The sequence below is a fragment of the Muntiacus reevesi genome, chromosome 2 (assembly GCF_963930625.1).
Source record: "Muntiacus reevesi chromosome 2, mMunRee1.1, whole genome shotgun sequence".
Classification (NCBI taxonomy): Eukaryota; Metazoa; Chordata; class Mammalia; order Artiodactyla; family Cervidae; genus Muntiacus; species Muntiacus reevesi.
Genome location: NC_089250.1, coordinates 249,323,594 through 249,341,265, shown reverse-complemented (window position 1 = coordinate 249,341,265; position 17,672 = coordinate 249,323,594). Strand labels below are relative to the sequence as shown.

At 46.0% G+C, this 17,672-nt stretch overlaps 1 protein-coding gene and 1 non-coding gene across 4 annotated transcripts in view; one reads left to right on the top strand and one right to left on the bottom strand.

Annotated features, from left to right (window-relative positions):
- Positions 1 to 17,672, bottom strand: part of WWP2 (WW domain containing E3 ubiquitin protein ligase 2) — a 144,819-nt gene that overhangs the window by 14,152 nt on the left and 112,995 nt on the right. For all 3 annotated transcript variants that reach the window (XM_065925664.1, XM_065925666.1, XM_065925665.1), the window contains exons 9-11: positions 16,146 to 16,235; positions 7,819 to 7,993; positions 1,288 to 1,342 (exon numbers count right to left, since the gene is read on the bottom strand). In XM_065925664.1, coding sequence (XP_065781736.1) covers positions 1,288 to 1,342; positions 7,819 to 7,993; positions 16,146 to 16,235 — 320 coding nt within the window. The remainder of the gene's footprint in view (positions 1 to 1,287; positions 1,343 to 7,818; positions 7,994 to 16,145; positions 16,236 to 17,672) is intronic.
- On the top strand, positions 5,042 to 5,114 carry TRNAE-CUC (transfer RNA glutamic acid (anticodon CUC)). Its single transcript has one exon. It is a non-coding gene; the product is annotated as a tRNA-Glu (tRNA).

The following is a 17,672-nucleotide window of genomic DNA, read 5'->3' as shown; positions in this document are numbered from 1 at the left end:
TCGATCTCTGAGACAATGATGAACTATGACCTTTCATCCTTTCAGGGAGTCAGGTGGATCACATGTGCGCCTAAGGGATTCCCGAGCTGAAAATCAAGAACTAAATGGGGGGACCTCACTAACAGATACATCCCACTAGAAGGACTAGAGGGTCTTTGCAGTGCCCTGGAATGCAGTGGTAATTGACTAAGTGATATCCTATGGGTCTGTGGGGGTTGATGTAACCCCATAAATTACAACCAGGGAGTAGTTGTGTCTACATCAACAGGATCCAGCTCACAAGCTACACTTTTTCAGGCGATGCTCATCCTATCATTGTCAGCTCCTTCATCTTTGTTAAGAAGCACACCCCTGCCCAACTTCACACCATCTGTGACCACCACCGAACCAGCATCGACTGTCTCCTGCAGCCCTAACAAACAAATTAAACCCAACATAGGCCAATTTTTGCAAAGTCTGCCCTCTTCAGCTCCCAGGGACTCTCGGCATACATACTAAACAAAACCCTGACCCAGATCAGAGCTGCAGAATGCGCTGAGTCCCACCATCTCTCATGACTGCTTTTGGCACAGCCACTCCTTCCCAAAATAGTCATAAGGCCCTCCATCTCTCTCAGGTCATGGCTGTCCATCCCTCTAACTCATTACTGGCCAACAGCATGAAGGACTTGGGATTCTCCAGTGACAGGGAGAATCCAGCATGGCGTTATAAACTAGCAATGGTGCCCTTTCCTAATGTCAGCAGCCCACACTTAACTCTCTCATCTGCTTCCCTCTGGCCCCTTTCACAGCCATTTATCACAAGTAAAAAGATGGCTTCCATGATTTAAAATCGAGCTGAAGTCCTCCATCATCTCAACTGCAAAGAAAGGTGTGGTAAGGTGTCTCAGTAGACAGACACAGACCTGAAACAAATGCATCTAGGAATCAGCCAGTGTCACAATGCCTTCATCACATAGGATGGATTCTTGAGGAGGCACCCTGAAAGTTAGCACTACAACCCAACAGTCCCATGGCTGCTGGGAGATTTCTCGCATAGGGTCAGGCCCCTGCAGTGATGGCGGAGGAGGTGTTCCAGGGGTGCAGGAGAACTCGGCTATTTTCCCCACCTTCCAGACCCATCGCCTGCAACTGTTCCAGCTAGGCATTCCTGGAGGGTGTGCTGGAAAGAGTCGAAACAGGGGAACAGAGCAGGATAATGAGGAAGATGCGTGGGGAAAGAGGACAGAGCGCCATGGAACCATCAGCTGACACCCTGAGAGTACAGAACAGAGAACTCAATACTTACCCCAGCCAGAAGGGAGCGGGCCCAGGGGGTCATGGTCAGTGGAAGCACTCGAAGACTAAACACAGAAACACAGCAAAACACAGGGGTTAAAAAAAAAGCCGCGGGATAAAAATAAACCAATCGATCAAAATAAAAACTGCCAAGGACTAGTTTCCACATTTCAGCACTTTGCAGAGCAGACAGTGGGGCCTTAGGTGGCATCTGCTCCTCTCCAAAGTCTTCTTCTTCTTCGAAGGAAAAAACCCAAAAAGAACCCCGCACACCGAGGGCCCGGGACAGGGAGTGGAGAGGGTGGAGCGTGGGGGAGGGAGAGGCGCGCAGGTGAAGGTGGGCCAGGGGGCTGAGGCCCGAGGCCCGGAGCCGGCCCCAGGCGCCCAAGAGGGCCCGGAGCGGGCTGCCCGGCAAGCTCGGCCTGGTGCCTCCGCTCAGCTCCTGCTCAGGGCGGCCAAGGCGACTGAAATCACCACCACCACCTCCAACTTTCTCCAAGAACCACACACGGGAGGGGAAAAAATATCGCAGGCCTTTCCAATGAAATCATTCCCACAAGCCCTGCCCACGCCCAGAGCTTCCTGGCTGGGGGCTGGGCCCTCCTCCCTCCACCCCACTCCTGGGTGCGCAGGGAGAGGGAGCAGCCGTGTGGACCGACCGACTGAGGGCACATTCAGGCCCCGGGCCCCTCACCTCCCCCAGGAGCGCTTGGCTTCCCTTCACAAAGCACCTTTATTCTCCTCCGGCCTGAACCTGAAGTTGCTCAGTGTTCTGTGGGCGCCTGTCTGGGGAGGTGGGGCTGGGGGCGAGGTGGCGAGAGAGAAGGGGAGACAGGAGAAAGAAAGAAAGAAGCAGGGGCTGGGGGGGCTGACTGCAGGCCTGAGGGTTACTGTTTACATTAGAGCCCCCCACCCCCTGCCTAATTCTGCTGTGGGGTCCCTGGGGCCAGGCTGCAGCGGCCCAAGAGTTCTCATATCCTGCGGGGAAGGGGCAGGGGTGGGGGGTGGTCTGTCAAAGACTTTTCAGAGTGAAATAAAACAAGTATTGTTCCCTGCTTGCTTTCTCTCTTTCTGTTGTGTTTTCTCTCTCTCTCTCTCTCTCTTTTTCTTGCCGAAGCATTTTTATTTCACTTACTAAAATTTAATCGCTATGTTAGGGGGATCAAGTTCTCAGTGCAGACTTCGGGCTGCCTGGCTGGCCCCGTCTGGGGCCGATGGAGCCACACACGGGCAGGAGAATGAATGGAGCTCAGTCTCGGCTTGAGAAAACATTGGTAGAACTCAACGGCCAACGAAACCCCTTCCACCCCCAGCTGAAAGGACAGACCAACTTTCTTTCCGAGGTGTTGGCGGCACAGGCAACTCTTCCAAATCAAGTCGCAACAAAGATGTTTAAGTCTGGAAACCACAGGTCCCTTGATGGGACGGAGTCACCTTTCAGCAGAGGCGGGGTGAGACTGCTCCACAGCGTGGGACGCTAGGCTGTCCTCGATTTGGGGCACGTTGCCCTCAACCTTACGCTTGTCACCACAATTCAGATTTGTCTGACGGTTACTGGGGGAAAAAAAACACCTCCCAAATTCACAGAGGTTTTTTTTTTTGGTGTGTACGTGTGGAGGTGGGGGGTTGAGGGGAGTCAGCATCTCATAAAAATCCAAGCTCCTCTGACTTTTTCGTAGTTATACTCGGGAAGGAAGGAAAGGAACCACCTTGTGAAACACACATGCGCTCCAGATAATGAAGCCAAACAGCAAGCAGTGAGTGAGCGATGAGCTGGAGCAATGAACATCCTCGCAAAAGGGGAGCACTACAGGAAAGATCATCTTAAGAAATTAAAAGCAGCAGCATTTGGTGCAATTTTTTTTGTTTTTTTGCTGATTTGGGTTTTCTGTGTTTTTGTTATTGTTTTTGTCTTATTTTGTTTTCAGAGTAAACAAATGATCTGCAAAGCATCCAGGAGCTCTGATGGGAAATTAGCTCCCAAACGGTACCAACCAGGCTTCAGTGGGCTTACAGTCATCTCCCTGTCTAACTCTACAAATCAACACACCAGACGGTCTTTCCTCACAGCCTCTGTGACCTGTACTGAACTAGAAATGAAAAATGTTTGGGGCTTCCCTGGTGGTCCGGTGGTTAAGACACCGCAATTCCAACGCAGGGGACATGGGTGTGATCCCCAGTCGGGAAACTGAGACCCTGCATACTGCACGCTACAGCATAAATAAGTAAATAAAATTTTTTAAAAAATGTTTACAGGCCCCTTTCTTAACCTTTGCCTTCTTTTAATGTCAGAAACATTACACGATGTCAGCTCTCTCTCATTCAGGTGGTTTTTTTTGAAAAATGCCTTTGGTATGCTCTCATTCTCATCCTATTAGATCACCCCCTCCCCAGGAGGGGGAGAGAGACAGAGAGGAAGGGAGAGAGGCCAGAGACTGATATTTGTGAGCAAATATATGAAACGGGTCAGTGGAAGCTGACACTCATGATTTTACCTCTTAACAGTTAAAGCAAAGCACTTGATTATTTCAGATATTTCTTCCCTAATGTATACAGTACAACTTGGAAAATGTTTAGAGGAGATGAACGGATGCCAAGGAGACCTTAAAAAAATTAAAATCTATATTTGCTGGCCAGCAAACCCAAACCCCCAAATCCCATGGCTGCAGTGAGCCAACCATCTGCCCCTTCTTGTCTTCTACCACACCTTCCCCTGAAATGAGAGATCGCAAGTGCTACCTGGAGCACAGAGAGAGGGGTATGGGGAGACTGCTGGCAGAAGAGGGACCCTGGGGTATGCCGGCAACCCCAAAAGACCAAGACAGTTTCCTTTATTATCAGGAAAAGAAAGGAAGAATGCTGTTGAATGATTTTCCTGGTAATCATCCCTGGGCGGGGAGAACTGGGGTGCAGGCCACGAGCCAGAGGGCTCACGTGAGTTCAAGTCCCTCAGGGACTAAGCGATAAGTTCCAGTAATATTTTAAGATACCAACTCAGAAATAAAGAATGTCTAGCAAATACAGCCGAGGGCAAGACAAACTCTGGGGAGGGCACAGAGGTTACATAGTGTGGAAGGCAGGCTCCTTTCTTTTTTTTTAAAGGATGAAACCAGTAGGCGCAGAATAAATCCCAGGTGGCTTGAGAATTTGATCCAAGGGACTCTTTACAGAGTAAGAAACACTGTTTCTGGATAGAGCACTTTGGCGTCCACACGTTAGCAGCCACAGAGTGATGTGCTTCGGTCCTGCCGACACTGGCTGTTCTCCTCTGATTATTAGGGGATGACAGAGGTGGCAGAGGAGGAGGAGTGGCCACAGAAATGGTAGCAGGCTGCGAGCAGGGTCCTTTTGCAATTAGAAGACGCACAGCAACAGGCTGGGCCTGCTCTGCGAACGGCAGCAGGACCATGAAAACAGATGGCAAAGCAAGACAGCATGGTTCAAACACAAGTGTGCATGTGACGATCACAAGTAACAGAGGCACACTGGGGCATCAAGAGAGGGAAGCGTGTCGGAAATGAGGGGCCGAGGGACTTCCCTGCTGGTCCAGCGGCTAAGACTCCATGCTCCCAAGGCAGGGGCCCAGGTTCCATCCTTGATCGAGGAACTAGATCCCACGTGCCACAACTAAAGAACCCGCAAGCTACAACAAAGATTGAAGATCCCGCATGCTGCAACTGAGACCTGGTGCAGCCAAAATAAATAAATATTTTTTTTAAAAAAGAATGATCAAAAAAAAAAAAAAAAAAAGAATAATCGGGACTTCCCTGGTGGTCCAGTGGTTAAGACTCTGTGCTCTCAATGCAGGAGGCCCAGGTTCAATCCCTGGTCAGAGAACTAGACCCCATATGACACAACTAAGACCCAGTGCAGTCAAATAAAGAAATTTATTAAACGAAATTAATTAACTAATTTTTAAAAAGAAGTAAAGGAACAATAACAGAGAGATCAAAAAAGGTGTGTGTTGAGGCTGGAAGGAATTGCAGCAGGCTGTCATCTGGGATTCCCTAGACTTCCCACGTCAAACTGTATAGTTCAAGTTCTCTACAGGGCAGCAAAGAAGAACTAGGTCTGGTTTTGGCCCAGGAGCGTCAGCAGCAGCAGCAGGGGCAGAGGAGGAGGAGGGGAAGCCACTGCTATAGTATCAGCTCTTAAGTCTTCCGAGTCAAACCCTGGCCCAAAGCCAAACCCCAAAATAACTCTATGAAAGCGACTCTTCTTACTTGTAACCAGGACATGGCACCACAGCAAACAAGAGGGGTAAACCAATTCCAAAGAGGAGGGAAGTCAACAGAGAGACATTGAGAGCTGAACCAAAGAGAGAGGCCTACCACATTTTTCAACATGAGTCTTGTTTCAAGGAGAAAAGGGAATCATCACTCCATCTAGAACCCTCCTGGATCCCCAGCCATGCTGAGGAAACCGTATTAGAGGACTCAGAACGAACTTTTTTATTTTAAGCACTGAACTTTTACTTTCAGGGCACACTCCAAGTCAAAGTTCTACCTCTGCAGGCCCGGAATGGTGTTGCTGAAATGAGAGAGACAGGCAAGGGGGACGAGGCCTCCAAAACCACAAGCAGACATGAGCTCCAGAATCTTCCCTCTCACACACCAAACATCTGGGCCAACTGACAGAACCCACATGGTGTGTTGGAAGGGAAGGGGGAGAAGGAGCTCTTCAATGGATTTTTCTTTTTCAATTTGAGAAGGTGGGTAAGCAGGGAGACAAAACTATGCAAGGCTCCTAAAATGCATCCTTGTCTCTAAGGCAAAGGACAAAGCTGCTCAGACCATCCCAGTTTTGCAGCCACGACCACCCAAGGAAATGGCAGGCAAAGTCCTTGGGGCCCAACTCAAGAGGAATAATTTCTGAAATGCAGGGAAGGGCCAGATTCCACCCAGTTTTGAAACATACCAGAACGTGATACCCATAATATATAGAGGGGCTGTGGAGTGGGCGGCCAGATGCCCAGCAGTATAGATGCTGAACTAGGTACACCCCACGGGGCATGGGTGTAGACAGACATCAAGCTGACCTTGGAGGCAACTCAATGTGACAAACAGCAGACTTTCTGCTCATTCATACTAAAACACTATACGGTGAGCAGTCAGCCCCCACGAACAAAAGAAGTAACAAGTCAGCCAAGGGCAATGCCTTATGGTTGATGGGGTGGCTCATGCTTTGGGTGAACATAGAAAGAGGTGGAAATGATGGCAAAGCTGATGATGAATGCTATTCCGTTAACTGGAATTACAGGTTTTCTGAGCACTTAGACATGAGTTGTGGGGTTAAACTTCATTTCAAATAGAAATACGTTTGTTAAACATGGTAGTATCATAGACCAGCTCAACAAGTTTCCAACTTCCAATATACCACACCCTGTGCAGGTTCTATACTGCAGATCCCAAGCTTCAAATTCAAGGGGCTCAGAGAAAATGCAGAGTTATAACTTGAGAATCCCACCTCTCTGTCAAAGAGGCTCCCCACCAAGCACTGGGTTGCTGGGAAGGGCTCCAATGAGACAGAGACCCAGGAAGGAAGGTTCCTAAAGAGACACAGAACCACAAAACTCTGAATCCTGGACTAGAAAATTTAAATGTTATTCTGAAGGTAATGGCCACAGAAGGTTTTGAAGCAGTGATCAATTCAGAGTAAAGCCCCCCCTCCCTTAAATCCTCTACAGTGATTTTTTAAAAAGTGGAAAATTATAGTGATATTTAAAGATAGTTCTGCTCAAAACAGTACATATCAGAGAAGAGAGAATGCCAGCAAAGAGACAATTCCAAGGCTGCCTTCACCTTAAAGGTGGCAGGAGAAGGGGAAAATCAGGAATCAGATAGAAGAAAGTTGATCTAGACCAGTGGGTCCATACAATTTTTCTGTAAACGGCCATAAAAAAATAGTTTAGACTTTATGGGCCACCTGGTCTCTGTTGTGGCTACTCAGCTCTGTCACTGTAGCACGAAAGCAGCCACAGCCAAAACCTTGACTACCGAATGTACATGTGTTCCAATAAAACTTTAATTTACGAAACCAGATGGGGGCCAGTTTGGTCCAGAGGCCATAGTTTGCCCATCGCAGATTCAGGTGAACATTAAAGTCCCTCCAGCTTTTAGAATCTGTCAGATAATAAAGATCTAAAGAAAACCAGTAGCAGCGATGGGAAGGGAAGGATTTGGGTGACTGCTTTGATTTGAGAAGGTGCAGTATGGGAGAGGTCACAGTGACCTTCAGGTCTCAAGGCAGGATACATGAACCTGGATGGAAGGACTGGTAGAGAAATCCAGTCTCAGAAGGAAGATGGGAAATTCGGTTTCAGACACAGATACTGAGTCCATAAACACAGAAGTAGACACGGAGTCACTAAGTTAGAAATGCCGGAGTTTTGAGGAATTTCGCTGTGATGAGTAAAATCTCCAGGGTCAGAGCACTGACATTTCTACCCACCATTTTCCCTACTCAACCGAACAGGTCGAAGGAGAATGTGTGAGGCTGCCTGCTTCACAGCGCCACCTTGTGGCCGGCCCCCGCGTCTCACCTGGTAGAGGAACCTTTGGCTGAAGTGCTGCATGGCGCCCTGGAGCTGGTTGCGCTGGGACTGCCACTGCTCGTAGTTCCGCACGTACTCGGCCGTGGGGCGCTGCCACGTGGTGGTCCGGGTATTGTGGTCCACATAGTAGAACCTGCCTCGGGGGTCTGTGCGTTTCTCCCAGCTGAAAACATCAAGCTCCGAGTGAACACGGTGACCACCTTACCCCTATGCTCACAAAGAGAAATTTCGGGCAGGCTGGCAAGAGGATGGCGAGGAAAGGTCTGGTGTAGAGTCCGGCCCAGAAACTGGGCTGCTCCAGGGAGGCAGAGCCAGGTGGGGCCCAGGCGTGGAGGCTTTGGGGGCTATGATGATTCTAACAGAATCATCTGTTAGATGTTAGATGACGTTAGAATCATCTGTGGTTGCCCCTGCAGCAACTGATCTCAATCATTTTTGGTTTTTTTAAGATTTTTTTTAATGTGAACTATTTTTAAAGTCTTTATTGAATTTGATACAAGACTGCTTCTATTGCTTATGTTCTGGGTTTTTGACCACAAGGCCTGTGGGATCTTAGCTTCCTGACCAGGAATCGAACCCGCACGCCCTGCACTGGAAGGTGCACTGGACCATCAGGGAAGCCCCAACCAGCCTCTTCTACCAGCAGCCCCTGAATCCCATTTCAGAGATCCAAGTGGCTCTGGGGCAGCTGACTATACTCCTGACTCTGGAGCTGAACGGCTGACTGAACCGGGAGTGGGCATGTGACCTATGTTGAACCAATCAGGGTGAATCTCATAATTTTTAGTACTTACAGTGGGAAAAATATAGTCTTCCTTGCCAGATGTAATTTAGAAAGCATGTAGTCCTGGGACTGGCTAACATCCTGGACCCAAACACAATATGAAGTTGGCCCAGTGGATGGCAGAGCAGAAAAATGGGGGGAAAAAGCCAGTCCCCTGGGCATACTGTTTGAATCACTGGATCATGGTTCCCTTGAAACCAGGACCTATGTCTAGAATTTTCAGGATCATGAGGCAGTGAAATCTCTTCATTATTCAAGCCAATTTGGACCACAATTTTTGTTCCTTGCAACTGAAATTGTCCTGACATAAGATGCCAGCAAAAATATATTGACTGGTCATAGGAAGAGTTGGTGTAAAAGACAGTAGGATTCTCCACATTATCTTTGGTGAGGAAGCGATCTTCCAAAGTTGGCCCTAAAATATCCACGGGCAAGGCAGGGCTAGAACAGGGAGTGAAAATTCTCAGCTGTGCTTGATAGGTGTAGCTTGATTTCCACGTATATGGTGAAGAAGTGATCAAAAGAAAGTAAGAAAGGGAGCTCTGCAGGGTGACAGAAATGTTTTACATTTTGATGGAGTGTGCGTGACATGAATGTATACATTTGTCAAAACTCAGTGAACTGCAGAACAGAGATCTGTTTATCTCACTGTGTGTAAATTATATTTCAATTTTTTAAAAATGAATTTGAATCTAATTAAGCCTCCACATCTAATGACCAGTTTGCCAGGAAAGATAAGGAATAAAGGAGCATGTAACATAACACCAGGAATCACAATCAGCCACATTCATTATGTGAGAATTTCTATAAGACAGATGTCCAAGATCTTCAACAAATATATGGTCATTAAAAAAAAAAAAAAAAAGGTGGAAGGAACTTACAGATTAAGAGAGATTTATGAGATTATCAGCCAAAAGCAATGTGTTGATCTTGAGTTTGGATCTGATTCAAACAAATCAAGTGTGAAAATGTTTTTAAGACAATTGGGGAAAACGGAACACAGACTGCAGGTGACATGAGGTGAGGAAGTCCTGCTAATTATGTGGGGATAATGACATTCTGATTTTTTTTTTTTTTTTAATCTCATCTGTTAGAGGCGTATGTGGTGTATTTATAGATCAAAGGATAGGATGACTGGGACTTGCTTGACAATTCATCAGTCGCCTCCCCTGAAGAGTGGGAGGTCAGATGAAACAAAATCTTACTGTCAGAACCAGGCCATGGTTACAAGGGAGTCATTGTACTATTCTCTCAAATTTGGTGTATGCCTGAATTTCCCATTATAAGTCTGAAACGAGAAGGGGGAGAAAAGGAGTTTCAAGAAGATAAGACGGAGATACTACTGAAGAAAACAGGATTCACCCAGTGCAAAAGGAACCCACAATGGATTACACTGGATGATTCCAAAGTGTCAGAGGGTTTCTGTTCCCTGACTACCTTCTCACACCATCTCTGAATTCTGATCTTACTCACAAGACTATCATGCTTTGGGCTGACAGATACTTTCCTCAGCTTTCAGGGTTAGCCTCCTAGCTGACTTTTGCTGCCACCTCTTAAATGATTCTTTCAAACTGAAAACCTCCCTAAAAATGGCTTCACTTCGCCTCCCAAGGCCTGTTCCTGGATTGCGCATGGATTCCACCTGCTGGACTGCCTTTCTTTCATGACCAGCCATCACTCTGGATTCACCTAAACGCCATCGCTCTCGCCCCACATCTGAATCTTCCACAGTCTTCCTCCCATCAGTCCTCCACCCAGGAATGCAACCACACCATCATTCCTGACTTTCCCTTTCCCTCTGATGTCAGTAAGCCGCTCAGCCCCAGGGCTTCTTTTTATTTTGTCTCCCTGTCCTTGACTTTCCATTTCCATGTCCAAGTATCCTTGAATGAACCTTCCCATGCAATCCAGCCCATAAACTGACATCAGGGTAACCCCAGCAGACTGACCCTTTATGAAATGCTGGAGTCAAAATGTCACATTAATATTTAAGGCTCACAATAACCTGGAACCTTCCCACCTTTCTCATAAATTCTCCAAACGGGTGATCTTTATTTATTTTTATTTGTTAGCAAAGGACTCATGTATCTATAGTTTGAAACAAACAGTACTATGGGAGAGACAATGAAAAGCAGTGTCTCCTGCCCTCCTTCTCCCCACTGCTGAATTCTGCTCCCCGGGGGCAACAATTACCTTCAACTCTTGATTGTATCTTCTAAACAAATGCTTACTCCATAATTTCTTAATTTCTGCCAAGTCAGAGATTACTATGGACTTGCCACTATTGAAGCTGAAGAATTAGTTCTTGTACCCTACCAGCTAACACACACAAAGCTCTCTCCTTTCCTGTCCTCCCAATTTAGAAAAGCATCATTAAATCAATATTTGGGGTTTTGATTATAACTTTGTAGAATACTATACATACATGTCCTTACTTGTACAACTTTTTCTCTAGAGTTAAGAACTGCATGTTTTATTCGGCTTGGACTTCAAGGACCTGCCACTAATTCAATCCCAGACTCTGACAGGGCAGGTGCCACCCAGGGTCACTTAACTCTTGGCCTCATCTGTCCAGCACCCTTTGTCTGAGGCAGACAGTTGTTCTCCAGGCCTGCTTTACTTTCCTGTCCTAAGTCATCCTCTTTCATCTTCCTCTTGGCCCCTGAGCTGAGTCAGTCTCCTGTGTCCTGCATCTCACAATTTCTTTCTCTGTTTCCTCTTGTCTGGTGGAAGAAAACAGCTAGGAGTTTCTGAGAGAGGATGGACCAAAGTTAACTTTTGTGAAACCCTGCATATCTGAGGATGGCTTTGTATCAATCCTCACACCTGAGTGCTAAAATGTCTAAAAGTTGATTTCTGGATTTGCTCAGCTGTTTCACTAAAAGATCCTCAAATATCATGATCTGCAGTTTTCTGCCCTTAGACTGGTCACTGAAAGAAAGTGAAAGGGAAAATCGCTCAGTTGTGTCCAATTCTTTGTGACCCCATGGGCTATACAGTCCATAGGATTCTCCAGGCCAGAATACTGGAGTGTGTAACCGTTCCCCTCTCCAAGGGATCTTCCCAACCCAGGGATCGAACCCTGCAGGTTTCCCTCACTGCAGGCAGATTCTTTACCAACTGAGCTACCTGTCACTACCCCAGCAAAAAAAAAAAACAAAACCACTTTCCAGTCCTTTCCCTGAAGATAGCATTCTCAATCCCTTTTTCCTGAGTTCATCTCTGCCTTCAGCTATGACCGTGCTCACCACACTGGTTCTGTTCCACCAGGAACTTCTTACACTAGCAGTAGCCATGTGGTTGCATGTGTGTAAGTGTGCACACATGCAAGTGGCAGGGGTTGGGAGTGACGGCTGACAACCTAGGAATCTAGCTACTCCCTGCACAAGTTTTAAACTTCACGTTTTTAGTCTCATTACACATAACACATTCACATACACATACCCTATATGTCCCTGACGGTTGAGGCTTTCTAGGGCTCCACGGTGCAAACTGGCTGCCTTTTGGGTGGAAACCCCACACTGGAAGCTTGCGTTTCAGCTTTCTCAGCTCTACCATTTATCCATCAGCAACTAAACTTTGATTATAATCTCCCGTATGCTTTTTCTCCTCTTCCATGCCTTTATCATTATACTTTTTAAAATAACTTTTATTGTCATTTTAGTGGGTTTTCAAGAAGGAATGGAAATAAACATGTTTGGTCCATATGTCCTCTGCATTGGTAAGTTTCAGACTGTCAAACAGCATAATCACACCCTTGATAGCTGGTGAAATTTTATGCAGAATTACAATCGATAAAAACACAGCAGCAGTTTGAGGCCCTTTCATGCTGTTCGATTCCAGGGGGCAACTGCACCAAACCCAAGGGCCTTACTAGACACACTTTGGTCATCTCTGTTTCACACAAACCCTCCACTCCACCAAAACTGCCCCATGCATCATTCCCTAAATATACCTTTCACATTCACACTGTTCCCCTAACCTGGATCACCTTCCTCTTTTCACTGAAGTCCACCCCCAGCCTTTCCTAAAGACCAGGTTGGAGTCCTCTGTGACAGTGGTCCCCAATACCATGCTCTATAGTACCCACTCCCCCTGCTCACCTCTGGACTGAGAACCACCTAAAAGTGTCTGAAGACAAACCATTGCACTCATCCTGAATTACCAGGTCCAACACTTTTTTGCTCCTGGATAAAATGACTGGTTGCTTTTTTTTTTAACTGAGACCTAATTGACATGTAACATTATAATAGATTTAAGTTTTATCTTTACAACATAAAGATTCAATATTTGTATATATTGCAAAACAATCACCACAGTAAGTGTAATTAACATTTGTCACTGCACATGGTTAGAATTTTTTTTTTCCTGTGATGAGAACTTTTAAGATCTACTCTCTTAGCAACCTTCAAATATGTAATATGGTGTTATTAAGTGGCAAGAACTTTTGTAAGCTATTAACGAGTTAGAACAATATGCATTTCAACCTTTATTCTAACTAGAATAATGATTCTCAAAGTGAGGATAAAACATGTAAACGACTGGTCTTTATACAAGAGTCCCATCGGACAATAAAGTGAATCTTTCGGCTCAGTCTTGCTCCTGGATGACTAGGACTGCTGATACAATGCAATGGCTCCATCTGTAGTTTCAAGATTGCTCTCACCATGGTAATACTTCCTTAGAGCAGAACTTCTCCCAGTAATTAGCGATGAAAGCTTGAGCATTCTCTTCTTTCCAGGTTCCCTATTACATCGTAGAACTAAATGCCAGGAGTTCAAAGGGCCTAAATCTCAGGAAGAACTCATGGACTATAGAGGGCACAGAGCTGAGCCGATAAAACATTACAGGGATTTCCTGGTGGTCCAGTGGCTAAGAATCCACCTTGCAATGCAGGAGCCTCCGATTCGATCCCTGTCCGGGAAGATCCCACGTGCCGCCCTCACATCACAAGCACGGAGCCTCATGCTGCAACTGCTCAAGCAGAGCACCCAGAGCCTGTGGCCACAACAAGAGCAGCCCACGCCCGTCACAACCAGAGAAAGCCCAACACAACAGCAAAGACCCAGCACAGCCAGGAACAAATAAGTGAATCTTTTTCTAAAAAAAAATCATTATAACTATCTTGAAAATAAGAAGGCTGGCTCTAGTATCCCACCTCAACACTTAAACAAGAGTAAACCCTCAGCCATTCTTAGAAGACACCATTAAATATCTTCATTTAGATTTCATCATATGTTCACCAGGTCAAGGTTCCCATAACTTAGGAACCAGAGAGGTTAAGAGGCAAGCAACCAACAGACTTAAAGAGTTATATGTGCTGTAAACACACAAAGTACAAGTGTGTAACACATCCTGTTAAAAGTTGATGATCAATTTATGAGACAACTGGAGAAATCTGACTACTACCCAGAAATCTGACTCGGTATTTAATGGTAGTAGGTAAACACTTAAAAATACAGTGGTTTTACTTTTAAAAGAGAACATCTTTTAGACGTGTATACTGAAACTTGGATAAAATAATATGATGTCTGGGATTTGCTTCAAAATAATCTAAGATGGGGGGGAGGGGTTAACAAGGATGACAGAGCAGGAGTTAGTAAATGTCTTCTACGAAGGGTCGCAAAGTAAATATTTTAGTCTTTACTGGCTATGCAGTCTGGGTCATAATTACTCAGCTCTCCCAATGAGCACAAGAGTAGCCATGGACCATAAGTAAACAAATGAGAGGGGCTATGTTCCAATAAAACTTTATTTATGAAAACAGGTGGCAGGCAGATTTTGCCAACAGGTCCACAGTTTGCCAACTCCTGGTACAAATGAAACAAGCATGGCCTTGAGTTGATAATTATTGAAGCTAGGTGTTGAGAGTGTGGGGATTCTTTGTGCACATTTGAAAACTTCAATATGAACATTTCTAGAATTTCCATAATAAAATGTTTATTTAATTCTTTTTCTAAGAAGTCAACGTTTAACTTTGGTAAGTTCCTTGGACTTTAAATCAAAGGAGAAAACAGGGACTTCCCTAGTGGTCCAGTGGTTAAGAAGCCGCCTTGCGATACAAGGGATGCAGGCTTGATCCCTGATTGGGGAACTAAGATCCCACATGCCGTGGAACAACTGAGCCCTCGCACTCCAAGTAGGGAGTCTGTGTGCTGCAACGGAAGATCCCGCGTGACACAACTAAGACCTGACACAACCACATAAATAAATATTAGAAAAAATAAAATAAATGAGGTTTCCTTCATTTAAGAGAAGAGAGGGGGAGCCGTGAGAACTAAGGATGGTGGATTATGAGTGGGATTTCCAGAAGGACAAGAAAGGAAAGGAAAACACAAGCATTCTACTAGGGAAACTGAAACTAAAAGCAGTCCATGCATGGAAACTTGTAGGACTGGGAAATGAGGTGGTATTTCCCCAGCACACGCCTGACAGGTGAACAAAACGGAGCACAGGGTTCTCCCTGCCCACTCTGACATCCTCTCCCTCTGCCAGCTTCGGAGGAGGAAGTCAGCGTTCATGTTCTGCGTAGGAGGCCTTCATGGCTGCTCTACTGGTGATTCTTTCCTGAGAGCAGAATACATTCCCTTTCGAAAGTTCTCAGGACCGGGAGACACATGTGGAAAGAACTTTCTGTCCCTGGCAGAAAGGGAACCAAACCCCTTCTCCTTGAACTTGGACAGTCTTCCCTTACTTGGAAGCCTCACTTATCCTTGGGTTTTGGAGAACTTCGCTGCGTTCTCACAAAGCCCAGCCGAATGCAGCAGCACACTGTCTCCAGAGGCTGGCGGGAGGCAGGGCGTTGCGAAACTCATCAACACCCTATCTAGGCTTCCTTGTGCACGCTATTCCCCCATAGATGCTCTAAATATCCTAGTATGTCCTAAGAAATGAGAACAGAATTAAAGTGAGTAGGAAAAGCAATTAAGGGACCCAGGATAAATGTCCCTATACTTTGCTATGTCTGCTGAAACTGAAAACTGCACCCTATAGGTTATTTCTGCAGGTGAGATGTCTGAAGCTACAGAGAGACCAATAGCCTCAGAGGCCTCCCAAGCCCTCCTTCCTCCAAAACCCAACAGTCATGGGGCTCTGAATATCACTTAAGAAAGCCCAGGGCCAGGGGACTACATTGGTGGTCCAGTTGCTAAGACTCCATGCTCCCAGTGCAGGGGGCCCGAGTTCGATCCCTGGGCATGGAACTAGATCCCACGTGATGCACCTAAAAGATCCCACATGCACCAGAAAGATCGAAGATCCTGCATGTCACAACAAAGACCCAGTTCAGTCAAATAAATAAATAAGAAAGAAAAGAACTCCCATGGCCAAGACAACGAATGGAGGGAGAAGGGAAAGTAGAATGAGAGAGCAGAGACCACAGAAGAGGAGGACTATGGGAGGAGGGGAAAAGAGAGAGAAAGGAGAAGAGTGGGGGAAATAAAGAGATGATCGTGGCAGAGTGGCGGAGAAGCCGATGGGGGACTCTTGGTGTCAGTTCTAGAGCCTCGGGGCTCAATGGTCCAAGTCTTACCCTGGAGGAAGAGGCCGCTCCCAGGTGGTGGTCTTGGTGTTATGGTCAACATAATAGACACGCCCGTTGGGGAGCTCTCGCTGCTCCCATCTGCAAAATAAAGTCAAGGGAGGCATGAGACACGCTGGTGAAAGGCCTAAGTCCTGGTTCAATGGGGTCCTTCACTACTGATGTGGCTAATTTGACAGGACACATCAAAGACAACATGCAAGACCAACCCGCTGGTCAGGCCAGCTCCATACCGTCCCTGACAATGGGACCCACGCCTGCTTCTTGAGAAAACTATGAGAGCTCCCCTTTACGGACTCAAGGTTATTAGATATCCCACAGATAGTGCTAAATTCCCCTACATAGCCCCTATGAATCTACATTCCCATGGATTTTTCCAAATCACTGTTTACTGGCCATTTTGGGATAAAAGATTCTTTTAGGGAGGTAATGAAAGCTGAAGACTCCTTCCCTGCAAAATGCACTTACCAACAAAAATGTGTGCAGTTTTTGGGATTCACAGACCCCCACACCTAAAGTTCACCCATGGACCCTCCAGCCTTTGTAATCTACTACCTCTCAAAGTCACAAATCATACAATTCCTCTTGTTCTCCTAGCATCATATATGTTCAAGATCACATTTCTTTTTAAAATATAAGACTCCTTTACAGAGGGTCTTTAAAAGAGATCTGGATGAACCAAGAAACACAGTAAGCTCCTATTTATTGGCTGTTCCACCCCGTCTGTGTGTGTGAGTGCTAAGGGTGGCTCATCTGTGCCAGTGGCAGAAAGACAAGGTAGCAGATGATCCAAACAGTGGATCCAAAAGGCAAAATCACCACAAAATACAGACAAGGACCACCCATCCCCATACTCCTGTTATTCCCACATTCAACACAGTCTGACAGTAACTCCACTGACCTAGAATACAGTAACCTACATATAAGGGATGCAAAGATTTATTTTTGTTTATAAAATGATTACCATTTTATAAAGGATGCAAATGGTCCCTTAGTCTTTATGTTTTACACTGATTTTATCTACTTCTACTTTTGGATACTGCCAAGAGGAAGGTGGTACAGTCAGTTCTGCTCAAATACTTATTTTGAAGACACAGGTCTATGCCAGTGTGATTTGATACTTAAGGGAACAGGTGAGTATGATGTGAATTTTGTGCTTGCTGTGCATGTATTTGTCTTCTAAACATACTATAAGAACACAGACGACTTCCCTGGGCTGAACCCAGTAGTGTAGGAACACAGAAAACCACACACATCTACCGGCTACCTCACTTTGGGACACGTTAACATATCGCACTCACCCACATCTGGTGTTACAACTCCCGTCTGAGTTCAGAAAACCCTCCCGTACCACAGTACGACAACACTCAACAAGCTCTAATCCTCAGGCACCTGCTTCCACAAGCAAACCGCAGGTCTTCTCGTGGAATCCTGCATCTTTACTGTGGTATTATGATCTTAACCATTTAACATGTGTAAAACTGTGCTACTACGCTATTACATTCTTGTTTGTGTCTG